Source organism: Pristiophorus japonicus, chromosome 9, assembly GCF_044704955.1.
Source record: "Pristiophorus japonicus isolate sPriJap1 chromosome 9, sPriJap1.hap1, whole genome shotgun sequence".
Classification (NCBI taxonomy): domain Eukaryota; kingdom Metazoa; phylum Chordata; class Chondrichthyes; family Pristiophoridae; genus Pristiophorus; species Pristiophorus japonicus.
In genome coordinates, this window is record NC_091985.1 from 72177649 (window position 1) to 72198402 (window position 20754).

The 20754-nt window shown below is 45.5% G+C and overlaps 1 protein-coding gene across 4 annotated transcripts in view; it reads left to right on the forward strand.

Moving 5' to 3' along the window:
• ush2a (Usher syndrome 2A (autosomal recessive, mild)) overlaps nt 1–20754 on the forward strand; it is a 1282968-nt gene that overhangs the window by 255983 nt on the left and 1006231 nt on the right. For all 4 annotated transcript variants that reach the window (XM_070889457.1, XM_070889458.1, XM_070889459.1 and 1 more), the window contains exons 8-9: nt 4552–4773; nt 16416–16509. In XM_070889457.1, the coding sequence (XP_070745558.1) occupies nt 4552–4773; nt 16416–16509 (316 nt within the window). The remainder of the gene's footprint in view (nt 1–4551; nt 4774–16415; nt 16510–20754) is intronic.

Genomic DNA, 20754 nt, shown 5'->3' on the forward strand with positions numbered 1-20754 from the left:
CGCCGGGAGCTGTCCTTCTGTGAATTTAACAAGATGAACTGAGCAAGCTATGTACCCAATATCGGCAGGGCCATTTTTAACATATGCGTGACGTCATCTGGACCCGACGGCAGTTTTAACTGGGCGGTCTGAGCGGGAAGTGACAGTGAGTTTAGGAAATATAAGAAAAGTTTAGGCCTCCTCTACCATTGACATGCCCCCACCCCTACCCCACCACAACCAATTGCGGGACCACTGCAGGAAGTTCCTGCACCTGGTCCCACCACTTAACTGCTGTTGATGGCTGGCCTCTGGGATCACCAGATTTTCTGGCACTTACTGATGACTTTCCAACTAGAACAGTAAGAAGTTAGCTAGCAGGAATTAAATGAGGTCTTGGAGTTAAAACGTGAGGTTATCCATGTTATGAATGTATGTAAACGTCACCAATGTGTAAAACTTGCCACTAGGGAGCACACCTGTGGGAGACCTAAGGATCACCTGTGCACCCTGGCCAAGCAGGTATAAAAGGTAATCTACCATGCTACCTCCTCACTCTGGAATCTGAATAAAGAGACCAAGGTCACAACAGTTTGAGCTTACAATACAGTCTTGTGGAGTTATTCTGAACATAACAAATTGGTGATGAGTAACGGATCACGAACTTTCACGCGGTAATGGCTGCCGTTGGTATTCTTGAGCGATTTGTTCAGGGTGATGATTGGGAAGCTAACGAACTGGACAAGGCTGAGACAGCGGTCAAGCACAGGGCGATTCTCCTCACCGTATGTGGGCCTTCGATATATGGCCTCCTCAAAAATCTGCTGGCACCAGACAAACCAACGGACAAGACTTACACAGAGCTGTGCACGCTGGTTCGGGAACAACTCAAGCCGAAGGAGAGCATCCTAATGGCCAGGTATCGCTTTTACACGTACCATCGCTCCGAGGGCCAGAACATGGTGAGCTTTGTCGCCGACCTAAGACATCTTGCGGGACAGTGCGAATTTGCAGGATCTTTGGGAGAAATGTTGTGGAACTTTTTCGTGCTTGGAATCAGCCACGAGGGCATTCTTCACAAACTGCTGTCTGCCGAATCCCTAGATCTGAGCAAGGCCATCACGATAGCCCAGGCTTTCATATCCATGAGCGACAACACAAAACAGATATCTTCACAGAATTGAAGCTCACAGTCAGAACTGTACAGGGCAGGGCTCACACGACTGCACAGGCCAGGCCTAGGCCTCGGGTAACTCAAAGTCTGCCGTGGGGCGTGAATGCATATCCATTAACACCATGTTGGCGCTGCGGGGGCAATCATAGAGCCCATCACTGTCGATTCAAGCCCTATGTGTGCAAGGGCTGTGGAACAATGGGGCACCTTCAGCAAATGTGCAAACGACCTGTAACTCATCACATGGCTGAGTCAGGAGAGGACGACCGATCCAGCGAGGATCATGCTGAACAAACAGGAGAGGCAACTCAACCTGAGGATGAAGAGGATGTATATGGGGTACACACCTTCCCCACCAAAAGCCCTCCGATAACATTAAAAGTTAAACTCCATGGAACAGGACACGGGGGCGAGTCAATCAGTAATAAGCCAGAAGGCATTCGAGAGAGAGGCTGTGGGGCGATAGAGCACAACGACCCAAGCTGATCCTGATTCAGGCGAAGCTGTGCATCTACACCAGTTATTGGTTGTGCGGACATAAGAGTATCCCATGAGGGAGCAGTGCGTGATTTACCACTGCGGACTGTTTCAGGTAATGGGCCAACGCTGCTTGGCAGAAGGTGGATGGGGAAGATTCGATGGAACTGGGATGACCTCTGTGTACCTTCTCCCTTGCTCAAAGGCTGAGCAAGCCCCCACCTTCAGCTGAACCAAACATTGAAGTGCAGATCCATTTGCAGATCCCCGAGGCACAGGCTGCTCATCACGACCACGAGGAGGTAAAGTTCAATCAAGCAGCGGTACAGGCGGTACCCACCACCCAAAGTGACGTGTTATCACATTTTTCGATACATTTTTAACCAATAAGAGAATTAAGGGGAATGGGGAGCGGGCGAGTAAGTGGAGCTGAGTCCACGGCCAGATCAGCCATGATCTTTTTGAATGGCGGAGCAGGCTCGAGGGGCTAGATGGCCTACGCCTGTTCCTAATTCTTATGTTCTTATGTTCACATGGGGTCGGGCGTGTTGTGCAGCAAGCCAAAGTAGTGGGCGAGCCCCAACCGGTTGTACATGTATCCAATAAGTTAACCAAAGCAATAGCCTGTGTTCACGGGACAAAAGAGACGTACCAAAGAGCGTCCCAATATGTGCTCGAATCAGATAAGCTGCCTATCTCACAGTTCTGGGAGAGCAGAGGCACCATTATCAATGCTTTGTTTCGAATATGTCTAACACTATCTGTGCACTGTAACATGATCCGCCACGGGCTAGGCACTGAGCACGGCGCTAATGCCCTCAGTTGGCTACCATTGCCCACCACCAGGGTGCAGACCGGCTCGTTGTCATGGAAGTGCTAGAAAGTGAGGGGCAAACCGTAACGGCTCCCCAGTTTAGGACCTGGACCAGCCAGGATCCCACGTTACCATCTGCTAACGGTGGACTGCTAGATGGGATGTTGCAGCATATCCGTCGCAAAGACAAGTTGCTCATCCCATCAACTTGGCCCCTATGGGGCAACCCTGCCATGTTGCAAAGAAAGACAGGGAGGCTACACATAGTCGGTGCTCCGGGGTCTCCATACCATGGCCCAGGATCCATGGGACCACGCGGCCTCCCGCCACCACTGAAAGTCTCAAGGCCATATCGGCCATCCTTGGCTTGCCAGACCTTAGGGTCAGCGACAATAGTCCAGAGCGGGCAGCCCAAATCATAAATCCAAGCACCACACGTGTCACGGTAGACTCCCTACAGACCCGGATATCCCGGGTGCTACGCAGTTACCAGATAGAAGCACTCAGAACCGAGCCTTCTGTATGCTATCAGCAGAGAATGCAGCATGATCGCACGGCTCCTCCATGTGACATCAGAATAAATGATGTAGACCATGTTCAGAGCCCCAGATGGGCTGCTAGCACTATATTAGCCAAAGAGGGGAATGGAGTGTTTGTGATGAAAATGGAACGTTTGTTGTGAAACCATGTACTGGGCAAACGCACAGAGCATTTGGACCAGGACAAACTGTAAACTACAAATAACCAGGAACCACTGTGAAAGGACCTGGTCCCCAGTGACCCATTAACACAAGCGACCTCGCCGTCAACCACGAGGATGAACCCACCATGCCTGTCAGTCCGATCAGACCAGCTGCACGACCGTGCAGCAACGATCAGATCAACTCGCCCATGCCAGGACTTCAACTCAGGTGATCGACCCGGGGACGCAGAGCGTCAGATCGCCTCAACTTGTAAATAACTTGTACATAAGACTTTGGGGGGCGGGGGGGAAGTGATGTTATGTATCTATGTAAACCTCATCAATATGTAAGATTTGCCACTAGGAGGCACACCTGTGGGAGACCTAAGGGTCACCTGTGCAGCCTGTGCAAGCAGGTATAAAAGGTAATCCACCATGCTGCCTCCTCACTCTGGAGTCTGAATAAAGAGACCAAGGTCACAACAGTTTGAACTTGCAATACAGTCTTGTGGAGTTATTCTGAACATAACAATCCACTTTGGCAGAAATAATAGAAAAGCAAATTATAATTAAAATGGAGAAAAATTGCAAAGTATTGCAGTACAGAGGGACCTGGGGGTCCTTGTGCATGAAACACAAAGTTAGTAAGCAGGTGCAGCAAGTTATCAGGGAGGCAAATGGAATGTTGATCTTTATTGCAAGGGGGATAGAGTATAAAAGCAGAGAAGTCCTGCTACAACTGTACAGGGTATTGGTGAGGCCACACCTGGAGTACTGCATACAGTTTTGATCTCCGTATTTAAGGAAGAATATACTTGCATTGGAAGCTGTTCAGAGAATGCTCACTAGGTTGATTCCGGAGATGAAGGGGTTGACTTATGAGGATAGGTTGAGTAGGTTGGGCCTATACACATTGGAGTTCAGAAGAATGAGAGTGATCTTATTATAAGATTATGAGGGGGCTCGACAAGGTGGACACAGAGAGGATATTTCCACTCATGGGGGAAATTAAAACTAGGGGACATAGTCTCAGAATAAGGGGCCGCCCATTTAAAACTGAGATGAGGAGAAATTTCTTCTCTGAGGGTAATCTATGGAATTCTCTGCCTCAGAGATCTGTGGAGGCTGGGTCATTGAATATATTTAAGGCGGAAATAGACAGATTTTTGAGCAATAAGGGAGTAAAGGGTTATGGGGAGCGGGCAGGGAAGTGGAGCTGAGTCCATGATCAGATCAGCCATGATCTTATTGAATGGCGGAGCAGGCTCGAGGGGCCAAATGATTAATAGGTACAAGGAATTACTCCTATAAACTAGGGACCCCAAGTACATTTTTATTTGTCTTCTGAGGAAACCATTTTTATTCAGTTCAGATGTGAATTAATAATTTTATTCTTTTCTTTCTAATTCATTTATTTTTAACCAGGAACATTCCATATTCACGTGGAAATGTGACTTTTAGTATATTGACTCCTGAACCAAATAGGCGTCCTGGGTACAATGACTTTTATAATACTCCAGCTCTTCAAAGATTTGTCAAGGCGACTCATATAAGAATTCACCTGAGAGGCCAATACCATACCAGACAAACGTCAGTGAATTTCAGGCACAGATATTATGGAGTGGATGAAATCACTATAAGTGGAAGGTAAGATTTGATTAAGTATTTAAGAAATATCATTGAAATACTTGCCCTGAATATGTCAAGTTAACCAGGCAGATGTTTTCTGTTTAAAAAGACCAGTGGAGGATATTTCCCAATTTATCATGACTGGTTGAGTAACATTTACCTTCCAGTTGAAATATTCTTCCACTTTGATACAGCTGCAGATGATATTCATATTACAGTTATCATTTAAAATATGTACTGGTCAGTTCCATAATATATTTCAATTATAATGAGATACAGGTTTATTTTTATTTAATCTTTTTGGTTATCAAAGGCCCTCTTTTGTGATTGTGGAGTTTTCCCTTTGCTTTCATTGGGTGGTTTTATATTAATCATTTTATTATTCTTGATACAGTGTGAAACGAAAAATAAATTACAGGGCTTGGAAGTACCTGTCATATCTAGCTGAAATATGTAACTGATGCACTATATATGAATGTCAATGCAACACAAATATTCATGCAGTAAGGTGCATTTAGAACCCTTTACACGCGGTGGAATATTATCAAATCCATTTCATTATTGCTGATCATTATTATCAAGGACAAAAATATAGATAAGCAGATTTTAACTCTCATACCAATGCCATTATCTCTTGTTATATATATCACTTCTGTGAATGTACTGGAAGTGATTGAAAACAGAGCTAGCTTCCTGAAAGGGCTATCTTCCACAAGTCTCAATAGTACAGTGTAGATTGTTCATGGTTGAGAAAGCCTTATAATGGCATTTATTTGAAAACATAACCCCTCCAGCAGATATGTTATCTAATTACTGTGTATAGAAGGTTTACAGAGCTACTATATTTCAGTTGACTTTAAGCAGTCCATAAAACAAATAAATAAATGCATATATGAACATGTTTCGTAAGTGTGTACAGTAGACAATCTTTTACCAAACATCTTTGCCATTTAGTATTGAAACGTGGCAAGAAATGACATGGTATTACAACACAAAAAGCCAAGGAGGGAGTATGCTAGATTTCCCACCTGTTCCAGAAGAATCTTAAAGCTGCCCCTGCAGATCTAATGCAAAGGGGGCTGCTATAAAACCTTCCAAAAGAAAGAATTCAGGTCTGGATCTCTATCAGATTCACGATCCTGGTCTGGACCTTGGATGGGCTGCGCAACTGCCATTTGACCGTTGGTTTCCAGTGCTGACCATATGCTAGGTCCCTAACTAGGTTCAGGGCACCGGAACTCTGATGATCATGGACCACACATCCAGCCCTCCCCTCTTTTATGGCAATGGCTTTGTAAAGGGCAGGAGGAGACGCTGTTGCCACACGGCCATCCTGGAAACATTAGCGGTAAGCCGAGTTCGAATTTAACTTTTATCCGTTTCAGCAGTCTACTGCCAAGTTGTATTTGGAGTTTGCTGGACTGACTGTGAAGTTTCTGGCCCACTTTCTATTTATGGGGTTGTTTCTCAGCAGTTTAACTCTCAGTATGATTAAAAAAAAGCGTTATTAATTATATTTAATTTGTTTACTTTTTTTACATCTTCAAAAAGGCAACTACTGATGTTCAGTTTTCAGGATTGTAAACGTCAGAGGTATATTTTCTGCCTGATATTCAATGGAACAATCATAGAGAAATGCATTATAAAGTGTGGAAAACTGGTTCTAAAAAAGGAGTAATGGCCATTTACACTATTCAGAATTTTCTGTCCATTCTGAAAATTGTGTCATTAATAAAAAGAAGAATGTGCGTGCTAAAGGCTATGGGGCTGAAATTGCCCCTTTAAGAGCTGTGACCGCCTCAAAGAGACGGCCACGGTACGGGTAAGGACTCTCTGCCCAGACTGCGCGGAGCCACCGACATTTGTGAAATTGCCCTATCTGGTTTTCCCTGTGGTGATCGCCCGTGTTGCCGCCCCGACGGGCACGCGCCGCCTCCTTACCGACCGGCGCCAACCCCCTTTCCAACCCGCGAGGGAAATAGCCCCGTGGGAAATTGCCCCATGGGAAATTGTTCTGCAGGAGCAGATTGGCTGCTGGTCAGTGCCACTAACAGCTTTCCCCGGGCAGGAAGCTCCTTGTGGCTGGGCAGTGCAGTGCTAATGACAGCTCCCGCGTCCGCACCACTACAACAACACTTCCGCCGCTCAACACCGTCCAGAAGTTAAAAAAAATAAAGTGCTGAAAATCGCTCTTAAAACTTCAAAAACTGTAGGTGCACCTACTTTTAGTTGGGGGGAAATTTCGGCCCCAATAAGTCCTTGTTGATTACTTGTCACAAGAAAATGCTGCAGTTTACTGCTGAATGAAATATAAACAAGTAAGAAAATTTGTGTTCACGAACAGAGATTGAGTGACAGCAGTGAAAAAAAAGTGACATTTGGAAGTATCAGTACAAAAATGACAATATTGGCCCTGATTTTAACCCGGGTGGGTTTTGGCAAGTGAGCAATGGGATAAGTTTGAAACTCACTCGATAACCCAGATCACAGGGCTATTTTAACTTCCAGATATCACTAGAATTACACAGGCAGCATTCCTATCCAATTCACTGATCCACCAGGAAACGGTCTTCATGGTAGAAGACACGAAAAGCATCCCAATAGTTGATAATCAAGGGCTATTGGGAGGGGGGAACTTACAATCACTATCACTAGAGAAAAAGTAGTAGGCAAACTAATAGGACTAAAGGTGGATAAGTTCCCTGGACCCAATGGCCTGCATCCTAGGGTCTTAAAAGAAGTGGCTGCAGAGATAGTGGGTGCATTGTTTGTAATCTACCAAAATTCCCTGGATTCTGGAGAGGTCCCAGCGGATTGGAAAACACAAATGTAATGCCCCTATTTAAGAAAGGAGGGAGACAGAAAGCAGAAAACTATAGACCAGTTAGCCTAACATCTGTCATTGGGAAAATGCTGGAGTCCATTATTAAAGAAGTATTAGCAGGATATTTAGAAAATCATAATACAGCCAAGCAGAGACAGCATAGTTTTATGAAAGGGAAATCATGTTTGACAAATTTGCTGGAGGTCTTTGAGAATGTAATGAACAGGGTGGATAAAGGGGAACCAGTAGATGTCGTGTATTTGGATTTCTAGAAGGCATTCACTAAAGTGCCACATAAAAGGTTACTGTACAAGTTAAGAGCTCACGGGTTGGGAGTAATATATCAGCATGGATAGAGGAATGGCTAACTAACAGAAAATAGAGAATCGTGATAAATGGGTCAGTTTCAGGTTGGCAAACTGTAAATAGTGGGGTGCCACAAGGATCAGTGCTGGGGTCTCAATATTTACAATCTATATTAATGACTTCGATGAAGGGACCGAGTGTAATGTAGCCAAATTTGCTGATGATACAAAGATTGGGAAAGCAAGTTGTGAGGCAGATACAAAGAATCTGCAAGATATAGATAGGATAAGTGAGTGGGTAAATATTTGGCAGATAGAGTATAATGTGGAAAATGTAAGATTATCCACTTTGGTTGGAAAAATAAAAAAGCAAATTATTATTTAAATAGGGAGAGATCATAAAATGCTGAGGTACAGAGGGATCTGGGAGTCCTTGTACATGAAACACAAAAAGTTAGCATGCAGGTACAGTAAGTAATTAGGAAGGCAAATGGAATGTTGGCCTTTATTGCAAGGGGAGGGAGTATGAAAGTAAAGAAGTCCTGCTACAACTGTACTGGGCGTTGGTGAGGCCACATCTAGAGTACTGCGTACAGGTTTGGTCTCCTTATTTAAGGAGGGATATACTTGCATTGGAGGCAGTTCAGAGAAGGTTCACGAGGTTGATTCCTGAGATGAAGGGGTTGTCTTATGAAGAAAGGTTGAGCAGGTTGGTCCTATACTCATTGGAGTTTAGAAGAGTGAGAGATTATCTTATTGAAATGTATAAGATTATAGGGGGGGCCTGACAGGGTAGATGCAGAGAGGATGTTTCCAGTCATGGGGAAATCTAGAACTTGGGACATAGTTTCAGAATAAGGGGTCACCCATTTAAAACAGAAATGAGGAGGAATTTCTTCTCTCAGAGGGTCGCGAATCTTTGAAATTCTCTACCCCAGAGAGCTGTGGAGGCTGGGTCATTGAATACATTTAACATAACATAAGAAACATAAGAAATAGGATCAAGATTAGGCCATTTGGCCCCTCGAGCCTGATCCACCATTCAAAAGATCATGGCTAATCTGATCCTGGCCTGAACTCCACTTCCCCGCCCGCTCCCCATAACTCTTCACCTATTTTAGGCTATCGCATAATAAAAATTACCCCCTTTGTCTGTTTCTTTTTTCTTTCAGGTGGGAAGTGGGACATGGTGCAAGTTAGAAAGGGGCCATAAACTACAATTGAAGTGGGTGTTGCAGGGAAAATCCCTTCTCCCAATCACTCATGCTTCTCTCACCCACTTAAAGCCATCACATCCCCTACCCCTTCACTTTCTCACTACCTATCCCTCTTCTTACCACTCTGTCATTCCTATTAGTACCACTACCTTTTCTCCTCAGAGATACCCACCCAATACCTGTTTCTTTCCTGCCCCTTCCTCTGCTGATACTCACCTCCATACATTCTCTTCCTCTCCCATTTCCAACTCCTATGGGTGGATGCCAAGTGACCAGATGCCCCTTGCCTTCAACCAGTTTTGCTCCACTCTTCTCTATCCTACCCTCTCTTATTTGTTACCATATTATCTGCCTCTTCTCCAGTCCTCTGAGGAGATAGTTAAGTTGGTAAATGTCTCATCCATGCCTCTTTCATCTATGCTTTTTGGACACTGACTGTTTGGAATTTACCCAGTACAAAAAATGACCATTTTCCTTTGTATATGAGGGCAATACACATAGGACTCAGTCAAACCTGGCTGGTTTTCCACCCACAGGGAATCTCTGCTTCAGTTTTTGATCTTGGCTGTGCCGTCGAGAGGAGATAGCTGCTGTCTACTTTGCAAGTGTCCTGGTTTGTCCTGGAGGACTGTGAATCATTGTGCCGATTGTACTGCTGTGCCAGCTCCCAACTCTGAAGCTGCAGGCAGATTTCCTGAAATTGTCAGTTAGCCAGCAACATTGAGATTTGAAAGTCTGTATATGCGATTCAGGTTTCTACCGGATAACTTGTAAAGTTTAGTGAGGAAGTGCCGGTTCCTCAAAGGGCATTCGAGAAAATCATTTGTCGAGTCACTGCACATCACTTCCACTTGCTACCAGAATGGAAATTGTCGTGTGGTTGGCCCGAGGCATACTGAGAAGGATATTGTGCTCTACTTACTAAACTTTTTGTTGTACTTCATATTTCTGCGTTAGTTATTTGTCAGTGCAGCTCTTATCATTAAGAAAATGTGAGCTAAAGATATAACACTATTGAATATATACCATTTCTGATAACTTTGCCAACAAAATAGAAGATTGTGTTAGAATTAGAATTTGTCTGTTTATATTTGTTTATCTATAACATAAGAACATAACCACAACAGGCTGCAAAATCTGCAGTTACGGTTGGAAGTACTGTCTGGCAGGACCTAAGCCTGCTGTTGTGACTTGCCGATGACACTCCCAGATTCTGGGAACAAGATTATTTGAATATTTGGAATGGACACCTGAACCTATATTAGCAAAGCAGAAGTGTTCATCTGCTGAATGGCTGGATCGCAGAGAAGTGCTATGCTGCTCTGAAAGGAGAGCCCAAATTGGGCTGATGAAAACAATTATTATGATGTTTTAAATTTCCTTTACATAACAGATTGGCTGCTTGCCTAAGGGACTTAAAGGGGAGAACATTGCAGGGCTATGGGAAAAGTGAAGGGGTGTGGGACTAATTGAATAGCTCCTTCAAAGAGCTGGCTGAGGCTCAATGGGTCAAATGACCACCTTCTGTGCTGTTGTTAAGTTGTTAAGTTGTTAACCTGTGGAATTCCCTGCTGCAGAGAGTTGTTGATGCCAGTTCATTAGATGTATTCAAGAGGGAGTTAGATATGGCCCTTATGGCTAAAGGGATCAAGGGGTATGGAGAAAAAGCGGGAAAGGAGTACTGAGGTGAAGGATCAGCCATGATCTTATTGAATGGTGGTGCAGGCTTGAAGGGCTGAATGGCCTACTCCTGCACCTATTTTCTATGTTTCTATGTAAGTTTCTATGGCCCTGATATTAACTTGTAGATGTGTTGGGAGTAGGGGAGTTTGATATTGCGTTTCAAAACCCGGAAGTAAGTTCAGCACATTTGTCAATGGCTTTTTAACTCACCAGCTCCTTATCATTTTAATTCTGGGTTTGGTGTTCATTCTGCTGAAGCGGGCGTGATGAGGACCCACATGACGCGATCTCAACTCCAGTATTTAAAGGACGAATCTGAAGAAGAAATTTGGAACAGTTTGGAGTTGCAACAGTGTCTTTTTACATGAATAGTGTGGCCAACTCTGTGGAACATCCAATGTGGCAGTCAAATAAGTCCAAGCACACCTTGACCACGAACGTGTACACTTTGGCTGCCAACATGTTTGCCACCTTAAATAGGATGACAGATACCTTAGCTTTGGCCTTACAGTGTCGCATTGATCTGCACCAGGGTGCTGTTCAGCAAAGTGGTAGCAGTGAAATCCAGCGGTCCTATGAGAGGAATGATGGTGAAAGGGGACATGGAAGTGGGGACTCCAGTCAAAGCGCTTCTACTTCCCACCTGTTGCCCCATCTCAGTCAGTACCCAGTATTTGTGTCCCAATGGGCAAGTTGGCCTGCACAGGTGTAGATGAAGCAGTTTTTGGTGGGGGCTACAGGGGCTCCAAATCCAATGTCGACAAGAGCATTTCAGCAGTCAGAGCAGGGATCTGAACAGCCTGCCTGTACCTTGACTGAAGCCACAGGGGTTGCACCACATAGTAGCAGTAGCACAAGGGTATTCACAAGAATGTATGAGAAAATGTTACGCTGCTAAGTTTCTGTTCTTTCGTTTAATCACGTAAATGTAATTCTTTTGCACCACTTTCCCGTTCTTGGTGCTGGCTGGCAAGTCGCCTTTTAAGTTATTTGATGATGAATGGGAAGACATGAATTGATGGGGACCAATGGGGACATGTGAAAGTGGTGGTTGGTTGTTTGCAGGACTGCTTTGTAACAGGGTGGGAAGATTGGCCATTGCATGTGCTTCTGACATCGGTCCACTGGTGCAACCTAAGTTAGCCTTGCATTAATAAGGGCATCCCTGGCAGCAAAGTGAGCAGCTGTTGCTGCATTTCCATCATTACCTTCCTCCTCTTCGTCTTCCTTCTCCTCCTCGGTATCATCCGAAGAGGATCTGAGCTCTTTGCCGGCCTTGCAGGTCCAAATTCGCTGCTGTGCAATGTTGTGCACACCACAATCATTCCAGACACCCTGACTGGTGCATACTGAAGGGTGCATCCAGATCTGTTTAGGTATCTGAGGTGCATCTTCAGCATGTCGTTGGCTTCTTGAATCACTCATCTGTTGGTTATATAGCATACATTGTAATGCTGTTGGGCTTCATTGTTCGGGTCACTGATAGGTGTCATCAGCCAACCCTTGACTCTGTGCATGAACCCCTTAAGTGTGTTTCCAAGTGTGAAGACATCAGGGAGCCTGGACTGTCACACGAATAAGGCCTCATGGCAGCTCCCCGGGAATCTTGTGCATACCTGCAGAAATATCTTACTGTGATTGCACACCAGCTGCACATTGATGGAGTGGAAGCCCTTGTGCTTCACAAATACTTCTGGTTGATCTAGGGGCGCTCGGATTGTCATGTGTATGTAGTTGATGATGCCCTGCACCTGTAGGAAGCCAGCCAGAGATTCAATCCCGAGCACCTGCTCATTCTGACTAGTGCATCACAGGCAAAATTCACATAATTGCCACCTCTGGCAATTAACCCATCAGTCACCTGTCTTATGCATTTGAGGGCTGTCGATTGGGCGATTCTGGATATGTCTCCAGCAGAGCCCTGGAAGGATCTGGTGGCAAAATATTTGTGGGCAGTAGTCACTTTACCAACAATTGGTAACACGTGGTCACCAGTTCCAGCAAGCAGCAGATCTTCTAGCAAGCTGCAGATGTCTGCCACCACCTGATGTGACAACCTGAGCCTCCTGAATCATTGCTGTTCCATCCTTCTCCCTGGCAATTGTCTGAAGCTGAGCAGACGGTTCACAACCTTGCTGTTGTGTTTGACCCCGAGATGAGCTTCTGACCACTTATCTGCTCCATCACCAAGACTATCTACTACCACCTCTGTAACATCACCAGTCTCTACCCCTGCTTCAGTTCATCTACTGCTGAAACCCTCATTCATGCCTTTGTTACCTCTAGACTTGACTATTTCAAAGCTCTCCTGGCCGGCCTCCCATCTTCCACCCTACATAAACTCTTACTCATCCAAAACTCCGCTGCCCATATCTTAACTTGCACCAAATCCTGTACATCCATTACCCCTGTGCTTGCTGACCTGTACTGGCCCCCAATCTGACAGTGCCTCTATTTAAAAATCCTCATCCTTATTTTCAAATCCGTCCATGGCCTCGTTCCTCCCAATCTCTGTAAACTCCTCCTGCCCTACAAGCCTTCGAGATCTCTGCATCCACCAATTATGGCATCTTACACTACCCTGATTTTAACTGCTCCACCATTGGCAGTCGTGCTTTCAGCTGCCATGGTCCGAAGCTCTGGACCTCCCTATGCCTCTCCGCTTCTCTGTCTCTCTCACATCCTTTAAGATGCTCCTTAAAACCTACCTTTGTCCTGATATTTCCTTCTGTGGCTTGGTGTCAAGTTTTTGTGATAACTCTCTGTTAAGCACCTTGGGATGTTTTGCTACAGTAAAGGCGCTATATAAATGCAAGTTATTGTTGTTGTTCAGACATGTCAAGGAAACATGTCTGTGCCTGTAGACCATGTGTCATGGGTAGTGCCCCCTGTGAGCTGCATTCCTCTGCTGCTCCCCTCTCTGCTGCTCCCCTCTCTGCTGTCCAGCTACACTTCTCTCAAGATCAGGCTGCTGCTCTTGGTGCTGGTGCTGGTCATATTGCTCCTCATCCGAAGTCCAATCTAAGGCAGCCAAAACAACACCCATTCTGATGTGATTCAGTAAACCTCCAAAGTGTAGAAAGTAAACTCTCAACAAAAGTACTGTGAACAAACCCTTTCCCACGAGCAGGTGAGAGAGCAGCTGTAAGCACTGAGGGATGGAAATTAGGTAACGGCCATTTTGAGGGGCCAATGGCAGCAGGCGGTAGATTTTGCACCGGGAAATGGTTTGTGTTTGCGGCTGCAAAATTATTTAGCTGGGCCCTGAGTGTGGAACGGAGCGCTAAGGGAGGCGTCCCACACTTTTAGGGCGCAAGGTCAGCTGAGCAACTGAAAATCCCGAGCTAAAGAACTGGGCTCGGAGAGGCTTGGCTGGGACAAAAAGAAATCGGCAAAAAAAACACCAAAATCATTCCCAATACCTTACTGACGCCACATAAACATAAATAATAAAAATTAAAAATTAAAAGACAATCACACTTACCTCAGGTAGACATTCCTTCCCTCACTGCCGCCGGTACAGCTCAGACCTTCTGCTTTCCCAGGAACTACGAGACCCCCAGAAAACAAATCTAGGAGCGGTGCCGCAACCAGGGGCGTTGCACATCGGCCTACCTCTCCCGGGCGGTGCTACTCCGAGCCCCCGCAAAACCAGCACCGAATATCCCAGCGGGGAGCTGGAAGCAGGTTGCCCACTCAGAAATGATTTCCGCCACCATTACCATGAACAGAGGTGGCCAGAGACCGAATTTCCACCCCTGAGTATTTATTGCTGCATTTCCATGAGCTTGAATTATCCCCCTCAGTTGTCATTGTGTTCTCGCCTTGCTACCACTGGTGAGTTTCAGGAAGACCAGGAAATCTGTGGATGCACCATTAAATTTGAAAATTTGTTGAAATCTCTCTCCAGTTGAGTGATTAGCAACCTGTCTCTTCCGAGGGGGTTGCCTGTAAACAGCCTAATGCGCTCGAGTTAATCGCGGAAGTTGGCGGCTTATGGTTTCCAGACGCACTCACATTTTGCCTGGTTTTTACCCTCCACCTGCACCCAAACCCACGCACTCCTCCAGGTTAAAACTCTCCCTATGATTCTATGATCCTTCTGAGATGAATTACCATTCACTTCTCCCTTGAAAGTGCCTTTACTTGGCCCAGAAAGGGAGGTACATCTGCAGGGACTTTGAGGGGTGCAGTGGGCACAATTCCTGGGGAAGCCAAGACACAAGGGAAACATTTCAGTGTTGGAGACAGAGTAGAGAAGAGTCCAAATGCTGATCACTAGTGTCAAAGGTCTGAGCTGTGAGAAAAGATTGGATAAACTTGGACTGTCTGCCTTGAAGGGAAGCATCTGAGCAATGATCTTAAGAACATTAACGGTATGAAAAACATTTATCAGTAAAACTACTTTAAACTACATTGTGAGTCCAGGACAGCGGACAGAGATTCAAGTTGGTAAATGGTAAAATTAGGATGGACATCAGGAAGTTCCTCCTGAAACTATGAGTGATCAATACATGTATTATAGAGTCATATAAACTTACAGCACAGAAGGTGGACATTCAGCCCGTCATGCTTTCGCCAGCTCTTTGAAAGAGCTTTCCAATTTAATCCAACAACCCAGCTTTTTCCTCATAACCCTGCAAATTAGTTCTCTTCATGTCCAATTGCCTTTTGAAACTTCCTATTGAATCTGCTTCCACCACCATTTCAGGTCGTGTGTTCCAGATTCTCAGATAAAATACCAAGAATCATTTAAGAAACAATTGGATGCTGCAGTCGGGGAACCTTGAGGACTTTGTGGAAGGATCAACCAAGATGAACTTGATGGCTTTCCTCATCCACAATTATCTCATGACCACAATTTCACTCCAACCACAGATTTCCTGAGAGCTACACCACAGGATATTAGTACTATATCCAGTTATCTTCACCGAGACTCAAGAGGGGCATTTAAGCATTAGAGACATTGCAAAGACGTGTCACAAGACTGAACCTTGATGGTGGAATAAATAAGAAGAAAGACTGGAGAGACTTGAAAATAGGCATCTGATGTGTGATATAATAGAAGTGTACAAGATAATAAATTGTACGGAAAAGGTAAATCTGTAATTAAATCACTGATACAAAAGCAAAATATTGCGGATGCTGGAAATCTGAAATAAATCAGAAAATGCTGGAAATACACAGTAGGTCAGGCAGCGTCTATGGAGAGAGAAACAGAGTTAACGTTTCAGGTCAATGACCCTTCGTCAGAAATTAAATCACAATGGGCCATAAATTATTCAAACTAGTAAGAGGCAAATGTAGGTCTGATACCAGGAAGTTCTTTATGCAAAGAGTTATCATCACATGGAATAGACCTCCAAATGGAGAAGTAATGGTAAAAGCCCTGGAATTATTTAAGAATCAGTTGGATACTGTAAGGAATGAGGAGGGGGAATCTCGGGTCATGCTGGGTGGATGAATTAGATGGGCTGAAATTATTTTCTGATCGTGTGAAGTTATGCTACTCAAGTAAGCTTTTACTGCCAGACTACTGAGTTCTGGCACATTCTGGATTGTCTGTAAATAAAATGACAATGTACATGTTTCATTATTTCAACAATTACTTTATTTTCTCTTTGTTTGCAGGTGTAACTGCCATGGTCATGCTGATCAGTGTGACACTACTGCCAATCCATACAAATGCATGTGCTTGCAAGTGAGCCACACAGAGGGCGATAATGTAAGTCCCTACAGAGACTGAATTATTGTTTAATTACATTAATCAATTGTAGTGGATATTCTTGAAGATAAGACTAATATATTACAAATTATATTGCAGGTGTAAAATAAATAAGTATATATTATTTGTAAAAAACTGACTTAGCATGATCTAACTATTGGATCTGTGTTGTGAAAATAGTGCACTGTTTGAGCTTATTAATTGGCCTGCAAGGATGAAATTGAAAAGAATGTTGCCAAGTTCACCAGAAATAGATGCAGAGAATACTACTGAGAAAATTATTGGTGCTAAACAGACTTCATTCATTTTTAGCCTGACATCAATATTGATTTCCATGTACCTAATACCTCTTCTGAGGCAGAAAATTAAGATTAATTGTGTTTGCTCTGTATATTGTTTTTATTTGTTTGTATAAAGTGGATGGAGATGACAACACTCAAAATCAATGGATTTGAGTAATACCTGGAAATACTCCACAACATATGTGAAGATGATGAGTTTCTGAATTGTAAATTCCATAAGAAAGCCACCCCTCAGACAGAAAAAGAGTGGAAAAATGTTCATATCAAAATACTGCAGATGTTGGAAACCTGAAATATAAATAGAAAATACTGGAAATACATAGCAGGTTAGGCAACATCTGTGGAGACAGAAACAGAGTTAACAGCTGGAATTTCCCTTACCTGGGCGGGGCGGGTGTGGGCAGTCGGTGTGGCGGGTCACGACCCTGTTCTTGCTTCCATCCCGCTGCAGAAATTGACTTTGCGCTAATGGGGGCATATTAAGCCCGCCCAGCGCATTACCCAAACGTATTAAATGGTGCGGGTCTGATGACGTCTTCCATGATGCATTTTCAGCCGTGATATTTAAATGAGCCATGGCCACATTGTATTTGAAGGATCATCTAGAGGAGTGTGCAGTCACTGCATTGGAGGCTTTGATTGCTCCAAACACTTGGAGACATGACTGCACAGAGGCAGAGGACTGCACCCAGGTTCTCTGATGATTTGGAGGGAGTCAGAGCACGCAAGGAGGTCCACTTCCCATTCGAATGGGTGGAAGAGACCTCCCCAGGAGACAAAAAGAGCTTGGCTGCAAATTACAGAGGTGGTGAACAGCAGGGATATAGTCAGGAAGACTTAGGTGCAGTGCTGGAAACATATCAATGATCTCATTGATCAGGAAAAGGGAGTACAAAGACACACTCAATTTCATCCTGCTGTGACTCTCATCACATCCCCATCACTCTGCCTTCGCAACCCTACTCCTGCACATCCTTACTCACACCAACATACCTTGCATGTCCACCCATCCCTCTCTCTCTATCGGCATTATCACATACCCATCTTACTACCCACCCTTCACACTCGCCTTCATCCAAATGCAGTTATACCAATTAACAACACGCAAGGAGGCCAATCCATCATAGTCTCCTCTAAGGATGTGACCTATCCATTCATACACTCATTCCATCATGCTCACTCAAACTCTTCTTTCCCTCCTTGTAGGAAAAGAGAGTGTACAATAAGAGGGAGAGGGAGAGAACTGGATCCATCATTTTCCATCGTCACAACAGCAGAGGAGGCTGCGTTGGAAGTATCGGGAATGGCCGAGCAGCTGGAGGTGGGAGACGGAGAGATGGAAACATCTCAACAACTTGGTGACAGAATTACATACCATACAGCTACATGGCACACATCAGTCACTCATACGGGCACTGATGTCAGCAGCCAGTGAATGGTCATCATGAGCATAATGGTATCTGTACCCATTCTTCATAGGGCATATCTAACTCATTTCTTTACTCTCCTACGGGTCCATCAAGATCCCCCACCCCAGCCTTCCCCTATGTCCAGGAGAAAGAGGAAGATGACTCCTCAGAGGAGCCTCCAGCCTCTGAGGGCATCAGCAGACATAAGCGCACCCAGCACCAGCGCAGAGACGCATGCGTCAGTTGGTGCCACACGAGATGGAATAATTTTGTCACCGGGTCTGTCACAAGTCACAAGTGAGCAAAAGCAGATGGTGGAGTCAGGGACAGTAGTGGAGAGTCCTTGCTGGAGGGCGCAAGATGCTCCGACCTTTGCTCAGCTGCATGCAGATGCTGAGCTTTGGGGGGCATCCAGAAGGCGTGCAATCCTGGAGATGCAGGAAAAAGTACAGGGGACTCTTGACAGGTTTTGCGAGCGCGATGTCTGCAAATGTTCAGAGAATGGAGGAGTTCACCTCCAACATGAACACCACCATGTTTCAGGTAATGATGCCTGTAGGCTCCTCCATGGATAGGATGGCCACCTGCATGGGGCAGCTAATGTGCCACTCACATGAGCACATGGAACCTATGGAGAATAGATGGCAGAAGCTCATAGACCTTCTGTCTAGGAGGGATGTCTGTGTAGACATGGGTCTTCATGGCCCCATTGATGTGCATCAAGGTGCTCTCCAACTCCTTGCTAGTAGGGAAGTGCGGGTGACCCATGAGAGGGATGATGGTGAGAGGGGAGAGGGAAGTGTCAGCTCCTCTCAAAGTGCCTACACTTCTCCCCGATTGCCACCTCCTCAGTAAAGCCCCAGATGCCTCCTCAAACAGCAATGGCCGAGTCTGCCACTGCACAGTCGCAGGAGGAGCAGACTTTGGCAGCAACGTGCTCGGTGCTTGTGGCTCGCAGGTTCCTCCAGCTCCTGCTCCTCCTCGTCTTGCAGCTGATGCTCATCTTCCTCCTCCTGCTCCTCCTCCTCAGTGTCTTGCTTCTCATGAAGCTCTAATCCTTGCTGCTGTGCCCTGTTATGCATGGCGCAGCAGACCATGACGATTCTGGAGACCCTGGCTGGTGCATGCTGAAGGGCTCCTCCAGCTCCGTCAGGGCATATGAAGCGCACTTTGAGCATGCCTATTGTCTACTCTATGGAAATGTGGCTTTCATTATAACTCTCCTGGGCCTCAATACTTGGTCTCCTCAAGGGTATCATGAGCCACGTCTTCAGTGGATAGCCCTTGTCTCCAAGCAGCAATCCAGAAAGTCTACTTGGAGGAGTGAAGAGCTAGGGAGGGTAGAATGGTGAAGGATGAAAGTTTTATGGCAGCTGCCAGGGAATTTGGCACACACATGTATAATGATCCTGGGTTATGATGGCCACATGTGTGCAGTTGATGACACTGTTCACCCGTGGGAAGCCAGCCAGAGTATCAAAGCTGAGCATCCACTCAGTAACACTGGCTTCATCAGTAGCAAAGTTGATATAATTAGCTGACATGTCAAAGAGGGCATCGGCACCCAACTGTGAGATGCCACAAGTGTCTGCTGCAGATCCCTGGAAAGAGCCTGAGGTGATGAAGTTGATGGTGCTGATGACTTTTGACAGCCACTGATCCTCTGGGCTGCAGGTCTTGTTCGAGCAATGCGCAAATGCCTGCGACGACCTGGCAAGAAAGCCTGAGCCTCCCTTTGCACTGCTCAGTCATGTTGAGGAAGCTCATCCTCTGCCTGTATACCCTGTGTTAGGGGTATTGCCTCCAGCGCAATACAGCCTTCGCTGATGCCCTCTGTCCTGTGCAGCATCAGGTGGTTGAGGAGAAGGTTGGTGGTGTTGTTGTTGATGCTGCTGATGTTGGGGCTCATCGTGGTCCGATTCTGAGGACTAAGATGAGATAGTACAAATAGCACCCATGCTGATGGAATAAATGGCAGGTCAAGAAGAGATGAGAGAAGCAATCTGTCAATGGAGTGATAGGTTGTACCAATGAGGTGAGACTGGACGGCGACTTTGTTGCAATAATTGCAGCCTGTAGAAAGCTAAATCTGTGCTGGGAATGCAGTCAACAACAGCTTCTGCCTGAGGAAAGTGATCAGCTATGAGGTGGGAGCTTTTATAGCACAGTTCATGCTTTCATCTAATCAGCTGGAGCAATGGCCACTCAACTCTCGCCTCAGGCTGACAGATGTGTTCCCGAGTTGCGTGAATCCTATGGACAGCCAGGGAAAGTTTGAAAAAGGCGCTTAAGGGTCTGACAACATGATGGTAACGATTTAAATTAGGTTGTTGGCCACTGCTGGTCGAATCAGTGCCGCACTGGCAAACGCGCCCGAGGAAAAGGCGTGTGGGGGCGGGATGATGGTAGGTTCCCGACCTGCTGCAACTTATTTCAAATTTCCCACCCCACCCACCTCCGATCGCACCTGCATTGACCCCAGAAAATTCTGGCCAACGTTTCAGGTCGATGACCTTTCATCAGAACTGGAAAAA